Here is a 13987-nt window from a genome sequence, read left to right as displayed (position 1 = left end):
TGGTCATGGATGCATCAGGCACCCAGCCCTAAGGGAATCCCTCTCTCTCACGTGGCGTGACTCGTGCTGCCTCTTCCCTTCCATCTGCTTTCCCCGTGGCCTTCCGCGGTGCGGTCCCCGAGACGACGCCAGCCCTCCCTCCCTCTCGCCTCCACTGTCACAGGAGATTTCATTGCTTCCTTCTCTCTTCTCACACTGGTCACTTTGAAATTATAACTGTTACTTTCTTGGGCACTTTTCTTAAAAGGATTTCAAAAGTTGGCCTCGTCTCCCCGGTATCGTTAAGTGACTTTACGTTTCCCCGGCTTCTTGTCTCTTTTGCGTTGTCCAGAGGGGTCCGTTTCTCCAATTTGACTGTCCGCTCCTACATTGTAACTGTAGGAAGCCTCCTCCATTCTGAAAATTTGAGCTTTTCTCTCCCAGCGTTGTAACATCAGCACTGACTTTCTCATCCTCTTTTTCTGACCCACTCCAGTCCTGGCTTTCACGTGCTGGCCGGCGCCCCGTGCTCTCGCGCTCTGCATTCTCATCAGCGTCAGCGGCGGGGGGGACTTCTTCTGCACCCCCACTTCCTCCTCACTTTTCCCATTTTTAGTGCTGCTGCCGGACTTCTGGTCCTGTATCCTGACGGCTGGGGGCTCAGATTGTTAGCCACATTTGAGAACTCGAATCTGCTCCTCAGCTGTTGCTGCTGGATTTATTTTTGTGAGCATCCTATCACCAGTCCAAGAAAATAAACAAGTATCTTAGACCTCTGACTCAACCAGAGTAAACAATAAGAATCTGTAGTCTCAAAGACATTGTGTCTGTCGTAGGACAGCAGCTCCCCAGTGCCTTAAGTCAGAGGCTCAGTGACGTCAGAGGCATCCGCTTTGTCATCTGCGGATGTTCGCTTTTCCCTTCAGTGTGGGCGGGTAGGTATCTCAGTGACAGGCATCCCATGTAGACACAGCAGGAACCACTGGGTAAGTCCTATTCCCTTCCACGATATCTCTTTCGTCGGGGCCCAGAATCCTTCCCAGAGGCCTCCCACATTTTCTTAACAACTGCTGCTAGTGCCTAGAGCAGTCGCGACGTGGGGCTTGGGCTCTGCCTCTGCTGCCCGGATCCCTTGGGCCACATCCTCAAGGGCTGCTGCACAATAGAGGGGGAGATGCCTTTGGGTGCGCAGTGAACGGTGTGTGTCAGAATCCCACCTCTGGGACTCAGCGTGCTCTTCTGCCCACCTGTATGTCTTCAGAAATGCCGATGTTAACATGCAAGGCCGTCACCCTTCCCAAAGTGGGGCAGTGCGTGTTCTCATCCTACCCCTGAGCCCAGTTGCAATCTAGGACCTTGGGATGTGTGCAGTACCATTGGACAGGTAAGATTGTGGCCTCACGATCTGAATTGACATGTAGTTAGGCAGGTAGTCTATTGCAGCTATTGCAGACATACACGGTGGTGGGGAAGGAAAAGAACATTCTAATAGAAGCCCCTCCTTCCAGAAGGGGAGGAGGGGAGACAGCAGCCATCAGTCATCCCATGCTTGCTTCATCTCTCTGAGAAAATGGTTAGGGAAGACTCGTTTCCCTAATGTTGGTGTAATTTCCTCGTTAGCCAGTTCACAGCTCCTGGCACTTCACTCCAAGAGGGTCTCCCTTCCTGGTGTCCTCCTTGGCCACAGATGAGGTAAGGGTTGGGGAGAGTGCCCTGTCTATGGGCTATTTATAATTTCATTAGCCCACTTCTGTGGGTACCAGTTTGGGACATTTAGGGTTGAGGAACCGTAGGCTGTCATCAGACCAGGCTTAGGGTCCCCTTCAAAACATGAGAGGCTTCCAGTTTTCTATTTTTTTTCCCCCTAGTTTCTGGTAAGCCAGGGACAACCACCAAAAATTGTCTGGCGTAGTCTGTCGCCTGAGAATTTCTCTCTCCTGGCCCCCAGTCTTAGTGGCTTGAGTTCAGCGAGCCTCTCTCAGGCACACACCATGCCCTGAACCGTCTCACCGCTGGTGGGAAAGAAGTGTTTAGCCCGAAGTCCCAAGGAAGTGGGAAGTTACTGACGATCCTCCGCAGCCGTCTCATAATGACACGAGGTGTGCCATCCAGGCCTGGTCCTGCCGCCGCATCCCTCTAACCCTGTAGTGCGTCACGCTTGCTGTCATATTGTTGCTCGGGCCTCGCTGGACCTTCCCGTTCTCTCTGCATCTCCTGTCCCCTCCAGTGTCGTCTGCTCTAGGGCTATCAAGGCATCTCTTCTCGTTGGCATGTATTCCCTAGATGATGGCATCTAGCATGCCGCCTGACAACTTCTATGCTCTTGACTCTGCTGTTAGCACTGAACTTTGGTTTGACAGCCTGCGTGCCCTGTCCATTTTGATATTTAGCTGAAATCTTAGCCATGAGATCTAAAAGCCCTTCATTTTTTTCTCCAAACATGTTTCTCTGCCAGTGTTTTCCATCCAGAGAGACGCACCACCTGTTTCTCATGTCTAAAATCCAGCACTTATTAAATCCCCCCCTTCTCTCAGCTCCCACATCCGTCTCCGCGAACAGTTTCTGGGTTCTCTCTCCAGATATGTTCCCATGCGCTCAGCTCCAGAAGTACAGTCCAAGCCTCTGTCGTAGCAGCCTGCATCACTGCAGCAGCTTTCTAAGCCATGTCTCTGCCCTTTTCTTACTCATTTTTTACTTAACAGCCAATGTGAACTTTTGAAAGCACAGACAAACAGATCTCCTCTAATTAAAATCCTCTGGGTAAGATTAAAACTCTTTTGCCATGGCCTTACCTTTACTTTTCCCACTCAGTGGGTTTTAGCGATCTGGGCCTTTTTTCTGTTTCTTAGCCAGGACAAGTCGGGGTCTCTCCTCAGGAACTGTGTACTTTCACTTTCTCCTGTTTGGAGTGCTCAGTCCCTTAATTTTCTTATGGCTCCCTCGTTCTCATTTTTTAATGTCTCATTGTACCTAACTGTCATACGCTGGTTATTCTGTACCTCGCAAGCTCACTGTTTGAGAAAACTACAATGATAAAATTCAGATATAAAAAAATTGGCATTGGCTTCTAAGTGTGGGCTAAATATTTGAAACTTCTATTTTAAAAACCGTTTTTGATCACTGCTAATTTGCTGCCCACTTCCACAATGGGGTCGGGTTTGGTTTCAGTTCCTCACTCCCATGCGTTGATCTCTGGGACATGTGCACTTGGCCAGCATTTCTTGGAACCAGTGTCCAAGGCCTGTTACCAAGAGGAAAAGACTCATTACATGGCAGTTCTAAAGCTCTTTAATTCCATAGCTGGTCAATGTTATGATTTTTTTAAATTGTGGTGTTTTTTTTTCCTAGAAGGTTGGAAAGAATGGTACCAGAAAAACCAAGATGAGCTTCAAAGTATTGAGAGAAACTATGCTTGTAATGCATTTGGAAAACTTCATCTGAGCAAAACTCATGTTTCTTCAAGACAAAGACTTCCTAAATATAACACTCATGGAAAAAATTCGACACAAAACTCAGGTTTAGCCAGAAGCTATCTAAGAAAGAATCCTGATAAGTTTCACGGATATGAACAATCGTATTTTCTTAACCATCAAAGAACTCATGGTATAGAAAAGAACTGCGTATGTGGTGAATGTGGGAAAGCTTTTCGTTGCAAATCACAGCTCATTGTACATCTCAGAATCCACACAGGAGAGAGACCTTATGAATGCACTAAGTGTGAAAGAGCCTTCAGTGCCAAGTCAAACCTTAATGCTCACCAGAGAGTTCACACAGGAGAAAAACCCTACACATGTAGCGAATGTGGGAAAGTCTTCTCTTTCAGGTCACAGCTCATTGTCCATCAGGAAATCCACACAGGAGGGAAACCTTATGGTTGCGGTGAATGTGGGAAAGCCTACAGCTGGAAATCACAGCTCATTCTACACCAGAGAAGCCACACAGGAGTGAAACCCTATGAATGCAGAGAATGTGGGAAAGCCTTTAGTTTGAAATCACCATTTGTTGTGCACCAAAGAACTCATACAGGAGTGAAACCCCATAAGTGCGACGAGTGTGGAAAAGCCTTTAGGAGTAAGTCATACCTCCTCGTTCACATCAGAATGCACACAGGAGAGAAACCTTATCAATGCAGTGACTGTGGGAAAGCTTTCAATATGAAGACACAGCTTGTTGTACATCAAGGAATTCACACAGGAAACAATCCCTATCAATGCAGTGAGTGTGGGAAGGCCTTTGGTAGGAAGGAACAGCTCACTGCACATCTGAGAGCTCACGCGGGAGAGAAGCCCTATGGATGCAGCGAATGTGGGAAGGCTTTCAGCAGCAAGTCATACCTCGTTATTCACAGGAGAACACACACAGGAGAGAGACCTTATGAATGTAGTTTTTGTGAGAGAGCCTTTTGTGGAAAGTCACAGCTAATCATACATCAGAGAACTCACTCAACAGAGAAGCCCTATGAATGCACTGAGTGTGAGAAAGCTTATCCCAGGAAGGCGTCACTTCAGATACACCAGAAAACTCATTCAGGAGAGAAACCTTTTAAATGTAGTGAATGTGGGAAAGCCTTCACTCAGAAGTCATCTCTCAGTGAACATCAAAGAGTTCATACAGGAGAGAAGCCATGGAAATGTTCTGAATGTGGGAAGTCCTTCTGTTGGAATTCAGGGCTCCGTATACATCGAAAAACTCACAAGTGAGAAATTAGAATGAAGTAGATGGTAGAAGCATTCTAACAGAACTTGAGCCTCAGGAGATTTCAGATGACAATTTAGACAGGATATATAAGCAGGAAGTCTTAAGACCACTCATATCAAGTCATACAGGATAGAAACCAATCATGTTTGGAATGAATGTGCAAAGTGTACAAAAAATGTCACAGATCTTTATAGGTGAGAATAATTGAAGGAATTGAGCAGTAACTATCAAATGTAGTGACATCATTATGAAGATTTAATTTGAAGAATTCTTATTGAGAACCTTTTATAAGTTTAGTAAATTGGGAAAGCATTTTCCTATAGGAAATGTGTTATGTGGAGAGTCACACTCCCGATTTAAAGCTTTGTTTTAGAGGGAAGAAAATCTCTGGTAGATTTTTTTCCATGGTGGAGTATAAAGTTTTTTACTTTAATATGTAAATAAAATAATGGTGAGGAAAACAGCCAGGAACATATTCTGAAGGTTAAGGGGTATTTAATGTGACTTTCCTGAGCAACACTGAATGGCATTTTTTAAACTTTTGGTATTTTTTTAATGTTACATGTTATACATATTTTGATAGTTTGTGGAACAACATCCTCCAATATTCTCCATATTAAATGCTAAATATCAATATTGTCTCTTTATTTTGTAGCAATATAAAATGTGGCTTTTAATACATGAAAAGATACAGTTCTCACTCCAAATGAGTCTACGTAAGTGAGTCTGGCAGGTATTAAAGGGCTGCTTAAGGCCACTCATTGTAATGACCTGGAGTATATTTTAGCAGTTCAGTGTCTGTTCCTATTGACTGAGAAGAACACCCAGTTTTTCTCTGGAGAAATACCTCTCCTCTGTTGTGTGTGTCTTTGTGGTTGTGTCTTGTAGGGTGTCCTTCCCACTGGCCACAGGTGAGCACTGTGTCCATTGCTGGGCAACGGTAGCTTCTTTTCCAGGAGTGTGAGTCTCCAATCTCACCCGAATGAGTAGGGAAATGTGGGAACTTGTTGATTCTTGTCCCAGAATTCTAATGAGACCATCAATTACTTCCTCCTGTATTTTTTTTCTCCAGAATAACTGGATACTGTCCCTTTCTGGCCTTATGTGTGTTTCTGCATACCTTTTTCTGCTAAAGTTCAGGAGAATGTGGTTTTCTTTCTTGTAACTGCAGAGCTTTAGTCGATAAATTGTTGCCCTGGAGAACTGCGGGTAACAAAGAGGAAAGTAGGGTATGTGGTTTATTTAGTTTTTTTTCTGAAACAAAATCAGGTCCTTGTCCGAGTTAAGGAATTGTGGCAGACACGCCATTGCCCACAAAACCTGCTAATTCCTGATCGTAGAGTCCCTTCCCTTCCCTGAAAAAGTGGACCGTGCCTTGCAGGAGTAAACTTATTCTGTCAATACCCTATGCCTTGTCGTCACTAGCTCTGTGTCCAAATGTCCTCTGTTTATGAGGACACCAGTCATATTGGGTCAGGTCTCATCCTAATGTTCTAATTTTTTAACTTGGTCATCTTCGTAAAGGCCCTAGCTCTAACTTCACATTCTGAGGTACTGGGGGTTAGGAAACCAACACGCCTTTTTCGGGAGGACACAATTCACTCCGTAACAGTCTGCCTTCTTGTCCCACCCTACTAAACTCATGTTTTTTTCACATGCAAAATATATTCACCCCAGTCCGACATCCCCAAAAGGCTTAATCCATTCTGGCATTAACTCTAAGTCCAAAATCTCATCTAAATCAGGTATGGGTGAGACTTGTGGTATGATTCATCCTGGAGCAAATTTCCTCTCCGTTTGGGAGCCTGTGAAGCCAGACAAATTGTCTGCCTCCAAAATACAATGAGCAGACAGGCACGGGGTCAGCATTCCCAGTCCAAAAGGAAGAAATCTGGGAAAAGGATGTGAGTCCCAAGTAAGACCAAAATCTGGCTGGGCAAATGCCATTCGATTTTAAGATGAGGATAATCCTCTGTGGCTAAATGCTCTGTCCATTGAGCCCCCTGGGGTGGCGCCCCTGTCCGTTCATCCCTGCATGGTAGACCAGCTCTCTGGAATTGAAATGGTAGCTTCACTTTCTGGCCCCAAGGTGCTGTCCTCGGAGTCATTTTTCCCTCTTTTTGTTCTTTTAAAGGATAACCCATGTTTACAGCTAGATAGCTCTATAAACCTGTTTCCTGCGTATAGAATCCCAGGGGCCATAAACATTCCTTCATGTCAGCCCTTCTCTGTCCCCTTCAGTCCTAGTTGGTAGCATTTCTGCTGAGATGGCTAACTGGATTCACAAGTCACACACCTAATCTCTAACGAACAGCTGTCCAGCCACACCCTCTGTGTTCTTTCCATGGTTTGCTTTCCTGCTGTTAGCAATACGGATGAGCTGAGAGTCTCCCAAGTCTTTAAGGTCCGGTTTCTCCATGCTTAACAATTCATTCTTCCATTTACCTCTGTCCTGTCACATTTTACTATTAGCGGCAAGAAGTCAGGCCATGCCTAAAACCTTAGCTTAGAAATCTCTTCAGCTAAACATCCCAATTCATTTTAAGTTTTACTTTCTGCCAAACAGAACACAATTTAGACAAGTTCTCTGCTACTTTATTACAAAGATCCCCCTTTCCTCCAGTCTCCAGTAACATGTTACAGTTTTTATTTGACTCCTTCCCAGAGTACCTTTAACATCCATATTTCTACCCAGTCTCCTCCAGGCAAGGTGGGCTTTTTCCATCAAGTGCAGAACTCTTCCATCCTCCACCAGTTCCAAAGCCACTTCCACATTTTTAGGCATTTACTAAGAGCAGCACCCTATTTTCCAGTACCAAAAAATTTTATTCGCTGTAACAAAGTACCACGAAATGAGTGGTTTAAACCAGGGAACCCCACCGTCTGATCCGCAGACCGGTACCAGTCTGTGGCCTGTTAGGAACCAGGGCAGGTGGTTAGTGGTGGGGGAGCAAGCGAAGCCTCATCTGTATTAGCAGCCGCTCCCCAGCGCAGGCGTCACCGCCTCAGCTCCGCCTCAGATTCTCAGGCGTTAGATTGCTCAGAGGAGTGCTGGTCCCTGGTGCCGAAAAGGTTGGGGACCTCTTAAACAACAGCAATTTACTGTCTCAGTTCTGGAGGCTAGAAGTCTGAAATCAAGGTGCCAGCAGGGCTGATTCCTTCTGAGAGTTGGGAGAGTCTGTTCCAAGCCTCTCTTTGGCTTGTAGCCATCTTCTCCCTTTGTCTCAGCATCATTCTTTCCCTTTGTGTGTCTATTTTTGCATCCAAAATTCTCCTTTTTATAAGGATACCAGTTATATTGGCTCAGGGCCCACCCTAATGACCACATTTTAACACGATAACTTCTGTAAAGACTATCTAAATAGGGTCACATTCTGAGGTGTGGGGGTTAGGACACTAACATGTCTTTTAGGGGGAGAGAATTCAACCCATAATCGACAAGGGAACAGACAACTTGAACAACACTATAAACCAAGTAGACCGAACAGACAGATATGGAGCGCTCCACCAACCACACCAGAATGTACATTCTTCCCAAGTGCACGTGGAACAGACCAAATGCTAGGCTATAGAACAAGCCTCTACATTTAATAATGGGGTTGTCAAAAGGAAACTGCAATCGGCTTGAAAACACTAGTCAAATCTGGGACAGTTTCAGCATCCAAATAATGATAACGGGTTTTAACACAAAGAATAAGAATCTATGTATCCATATTCATGTAAGTATATAAATGTATAAACTTGTAGGGGGAAGGGCAAACTTCCTTATGCTGGGCTATCATGATACCGAAGGAAAGGCAAGAATCATCCATGAATGCTAAAACTAGGTAGGGGAAAGCTTGATGAGAATATTTCATTAGTTTCAAAATATCTGCCCACAAAAACGCTAATTACAAATGGAAAACTAATAACTTTACAAGAGAGAAATATGGCATTTATCACCTTAATTAAGCAATCGAAATCTGCCATTATTGGTACAAATATCATGAAATTCTTGATATGATTCTCTGAGGATGCAACATCAATTCTGTAGCATTCCTGCCAAAAATGCATCACCCAAATCTAAATCATGAAGCATCTCACACACATAGCTGAGGGCCATAAAGCATGAAAATGCACTTTTCCAGAATGTCGAGGTCAGAGAGAGGAGAGAGAGAGAGAGAGAGAGAGAGAGAGAGAGAGACCGACAGATTGTCCCAGTATAATGGTGACTAAAGATGTCCAGCCATGGGCACTGCCCCAAGTTTTGGTTTTTGGACATTATCAGGACAACTGGTGGAATGTGGATAAGTTCTGTATATTAGATAATAGTATTGCCTTTGTGTGAATTTCCTTATGTTGATGATTTTCCCACGGTGAGATCACAGAATGACCTTGTTGAGGTCCACACGGAAGTGTTCAGGAGTGTAGAGGAACTAGTCTGTGGCTCACGCTTCTGCCTCACAAGGGAGACATGCTCTTTATAGAGAAAGCAGACGTAGTAAGATGTCAACATTTGGGAAATATAGGTAAAAAGTGTTTAGGGATTCTTTTTTTTTCTGTAATCCTGTACTATATTTTCTTTTCAGTAGTATGAAATCATTTCTAAATAAAAGGTAAAAAGAAAAAATGAATTTAGTAAGGTCATGGGATGTCAGGTAAATATATCCAAATCAATCCTATTTCTACATATTGGAAAAACTTTATAAAATGGGGTTTAATAAATTGGATCCAGTTGCGAAAGTATCGAAATACAGAAAATAATAAATAAGTCTTGTGGTGTTGGAACTGCTCAGTGTCTTGACTGTGTTTGTTGATACATGAACTTACAAGGTGAAACAACTAAATCTCTACACACAGACACAAATGAGTAAGTAAAACTGGGGAAATCTTAATAAGTATTGTGTTATACTGGCAGTATTAGAAAAAAAGTTTAAAGGACAGATTACTCCCAAATTCATTTTACAATCCTACTATAACCTTCATGCCAAACATAGATAGAGGCAGTATGGACAAAATAATTATACATCAATCTAATAGATGGAAAATTTCTGAATAAAACAATCCAGTTTCATACCCCACACATTTACATATGTTTGTATTAGGTTGAACTGTATGAAATTACCAACTGTCAACCATTTTTGACACATGACAGATTTTATTTTCCAAAAAGGGCTGTGGAAATATTATCTCATGTCCTCTCTACAATGTGACTATGCTGCTTCTCCTGCTGAGAGTCTTGTTGGCCGGTGACTCACTTGTGGCCAAAGAGGTACGCCAACGGAGTCAGCCAATGTGCTCTATGGACGCAGTCGCAAGTCTACAGAAAATCGTTTTGAAGAAAATTGCATTACAACCTCAATTCCCAAAACTATTTGAGGTTGGAGATGTGCTAACTAAAGAGTTAACAGTGTCATGAGTATCTAACAAAGAAAAACGGTGAAATTGGAAAGTGAGTAGAAAGAAAAATACAGGACAAAATCATGGCAGAATTGTGGCAGAAAGAAAAATACAGGACAAAATCATGGTAGGGTTCAAAGCAACAAGTAGGAAAAAAACAAATGTTAACTGTAAACTGAAAGACAGTACAAAATACATACACATGTATACCACAAAGTTTTAAAATGATATAAACTTGTACTGAAAAGGACAAACCTTGTACAAAATAAAGAGTTGGACTCCTATTGTTTTGGGGGGCAGGAAGGAGGCTGAAGAAGATATTCAGTTGTCAACATGGGTCACTTCTTAGGACTAAGGAAGGATGACCCAGAAGGCAGAACCGAGATCCGCCAGGTACAACCCAGAGCTATGGCCGAGACTCCCAGAGAGCAGGCCGGGTCCAGTTAATGAGCTGGTAATGTACCCAGCGGGCTTCGGGAATCTCTGCTGTGTGGGGACTCCTGTTGTCCCTGTTCCGGTAGGACTATCCATAGCGTTTTCCGACATCTGCCCCCTACCATATTTTAATGACAAGGACTTTTCTTTTAGTTCACAGGCATCAGGTTGAGAGGAACAGCCCCTACAGAGCTTTACCCATGGGAGCAGCCCCCAGAGCCCCATCTGTCGCAGTGCCTGGCTGGATGGGATTCTGGACTCCAAGCTGACGCCATGGTGGGAGGAGGCATTAGAGGTCTCAGGGGAGACTATGAGTCCAGTTTGCGGATGTGAATTGTTAGACAGAAGGCGAACTGCAGTAAGCTGTGTTTTCAAAGATGGCTGCGATATCTGCCATCCAGCACCCTTCTCGATGGTGTGACTATGTGACTTTGCCATCCCTCCCATTCAGCGGGGAGGTAGGTTTGTGATCCCTGCTGCTTGAATCTCGATAGGCTGGTGTTGTGCTCGTAGCCAAGAGAATGCAGCACAAATGAAGCCGTGTGGCTTCCAAGGCAAGGCCACGAAAGGAGACGCAGCTTTTACCTCATTCACAGGAATACTCACTGACGAGGACTGCTGCTGCCAGAAGTCCTCACATGGCCTTTCCTTGGGGTATGTGCCCGGAAAGTCTTAAGGACACTAATCCTATGGGATCAGGGTCCCAACCTTATGACCTCATTTAACCTTAATTTCCTTAGATGCCTCATCTCCAAATAGAGTCATCCTGGGGGGGGGGTTAGGATTTTAATATATGAATTTTGGAGGTACACAAACATTCAGTCTATAGCATGATAGCCAATAAGAAAATATACTAGGAGAAAAAACTTGCCTTCATGATATCAATAGGAGTGATAAACTACTTAGGAATACATCTCACACAATGTTGAACTTAAAATGACATCTAGAAAAAAATCTTTTAAAAACTTATATCGACTGAGAAATTATAAAATGATAAAATACTATTAAAGTTCACAAAAAAAGCTGAAAAGAAAATTGAGATATATTGATGTAGTCAATATAATAAAAATATTAATTCTTATGAAATATACATTTAATACAACTATCAAAACGATATTATTTTTTTGAAATATGACAGATTCTAACATTTACATGGAAGTTCACAGGTCTCAAAGTATCCAACACAATAATGCACAAGCATGACAATTACAGGAATTTTCCCTTTTAGATACAAAAGGTTTTATTTTGCTAGAATAATAAAACAATGTGGTATTCATACAGTGATAGATTAATAGGTCAATAATCAGAAAAGATATTCCATAAAGAGACCTATGAATATATATAAAAACTTCAAATATAAAAGAAGTTAATTTAAAATACTGAAGAAAGAATAAGCTATTTGATACCTGGTGTTACGGACTGAATTGTGTCTCCCTTTTAAATTCATATGTTGAAGTCCTAACCCTCAGCACCTCAGGATGTGATTTGGAGACAGGGACTTTAAAGAGATAATTAAAGCAAAATAAGGTCAAACGGATGGCCCCAATCTAAAATGACTGGTGTCTTTATAAGAGGAGATTAAGACACAGATACAGACACATACACAGAGAGACAACTATGTGACAACACAGTGAAGACAGGCACCTGCAAGCCAAGGAGAGAGTCTGCAGAAGAAACCAAACCAGATAATACCTTGATCTCATAATTTCAGTCTCCAGAATTATGACCAAAAATTCTGTTGTTTACCCCACCCAGTCTATAGAATTTTGTTATGGCAGCCTTAGCAAAGCAATACACTTGGGGTTAGGAAATCAGCTTCCCATATGGAAACAAATTAGATCAGTATCTCACATGACTTGAATACACACAACTTCAGATAGATTAAAACGTAAATGTCAAAGCCAAATGCCAAAACTATTAGAAGATAGTGCAAGGAAATATTTTATGGTATCAGGATGGAGAAAGATTTCTTAAGTCACTTAATGGAAACCATAAGGGAAACCATAAAGAAAAAGTTATATTTTATAATGTCAAAACTAAAATCTAAGAGATGAAGAATTTTATAACCAAAGTTTAAGGACAACAAATAGACAGAAAAAAATTAAAACATATATTGCATGTTGAGGATTAGCAAACAATATACATTCAAATCCATGAATCTAGGAGAAAAAGATAACCCAAAAGAAAAATAGGCAAAGGAGAATAATAGACAATTTGTGGAATAAACCCCTAATGGTGTAGAAAAGTGTAAACTTCAGCAGTGATGACTGAACACATTATCCACATGTTCTGCATTTCAAATATTAGTCAAATTTTAAAAATCTTGATCTTGATCTTTAAAATTCATATCTTATTCCTATCTTCTAATGTCCCATAATTAAGTAGTATACTGGCTTTATGGTTAAGTCTATACTTTTATCATGTTAAAGTAGCAAACACTTTCTAATTTGTTATTTTTTTTAAAATCTAGAATATACTTTTAAATTTCACTTTTCTTTTCCTATTATTGAGGTGATTATATCTTTTCCTTTGGCATATCGATATGGTAATATTAACGGATATCCTGACATGCTTGTATTTCTAGAATAGACTCCACGTGGTTATATTTTTGTAAGGTATGCCAGCTTTTTCTGTTAGTAATTTCATAGTATTCTTGCATGGATAGTCACGATCAGGTTTTTTCTAAGCTTCCTTTTCAAAATATACATTTGTCCATTTGGGTGTCCATTTAATAAAGTTCCTTCTTCTAATTCCTCCGGAACTATTTAAATATAAGACTTTTCTGATCACTGGATGTTTGAAAGAATTCACCAGAACCTCGATGATTGATGCTTTTCGGCAGAGAATCTCTTGTCTTCATTTTTATCCATGATTAGGTTTTCTCCTGGGTCAAATTTGATTCATCTATTTGTGTCACAAAGAATTCAAATTTATTACCACAGAGAGGATTCTCGTTGTTTCCCGTTTTCTATGGTTAGTCTCTTTTTTCCTCCTACCCTTCTCTCTCCTTTTTATAAGTATACTTACTGATAATTTGCCTCCACAGCACTCGAATTATGGATCAGCTTTACCTTTTTCCGTTAATTCCTGTTTTCCTTAAAACATTCCATGAATGTATTCAACTTTTTCTGTATTCACCAATTGAATTCTTAAGCCAATTGTCTTTTCTTTTAACCTATATTTTGATTTTAAGTCCTAGTCTTTTAAAATCCTAATCCTCCACACGTTTCTCCCAAAAGTGGACTCAGGAAACTAGCTGCGGGGTGGGCGGTCGTCTCCTTGTCTCTAGGCGACCAGCGTTCCTGGGACGCCGGGACGCCGACGAGCCGCGGAGCCTTTTGGGAAGTGTAGTTCGAGGGCGTCTTCCTCTCGCGCACGCGCACTCCTAAGGCCACGACGCTTTCGGGTTGCGCCTTTTGTCTTTGTCCTGCGCTGTCACGCGAGAGGCGAGTGTGCGCGTGTCCGCGGGCCGCCCCCCCCAGCAGCGCTCCGGCCG

At 42.3% G+C, this 13987-nt stretch overlaps 1 protein-coding gene across 9 annotated transcripts in view; it reads left to right on the top strand.

Moving 5' to 3' along the window:
- The window catches only part of ZNF26 (zinc finger protein 26), a 12220-nt gene extending 6912 nt beyond the window's left edge, over positions 1–5308 (top strand). For 5 of the 9 annotated variants that reach the window (XM_023537394.1, XM_011371352.2, XM_023537393.1 and 2 more), the window contains one exon: positions 3328–5308. In XM_023537394.1, coding sequence (XP_023393162.1) covers positions 3328–4679 — 1352 coding nt within the window. In that variant the 3' untranslated portion in view covers positions 4680–5308. Of the gene's footprint in view, positions 1–1671; positions 2079–3327 lie in introns of those variants that run through there. The other 4 variants (XM_023537395.1, XM_023537392.1, XM_023537398.1 and 1 more) reach the window with 4 other exon arrangements.
- The last annotated feature ends 8679 nt before the right edge of the window (positions 5309–13987 follow it).

This window comes from Pteropus vampyrus, unplaced genomic scaffold (assembly GCF_000151845.1).
Source record: "Pteropus vampyrus isolate Shadow unplaced genomic scaffold, Pvam_2.0 Scaffold189, whole genome shotgun sequence".
Taxonomy (NCBI): domain Eukaryota; kingdom Metazoa; phylum Chordata; class Mammalia; order Chiroptera; family Pteropodidae; genus Pteropus; species Pteropus vampyrus.
This window is presented reverse-complemented; position numbering and strand designations above follow the sequence as displayed.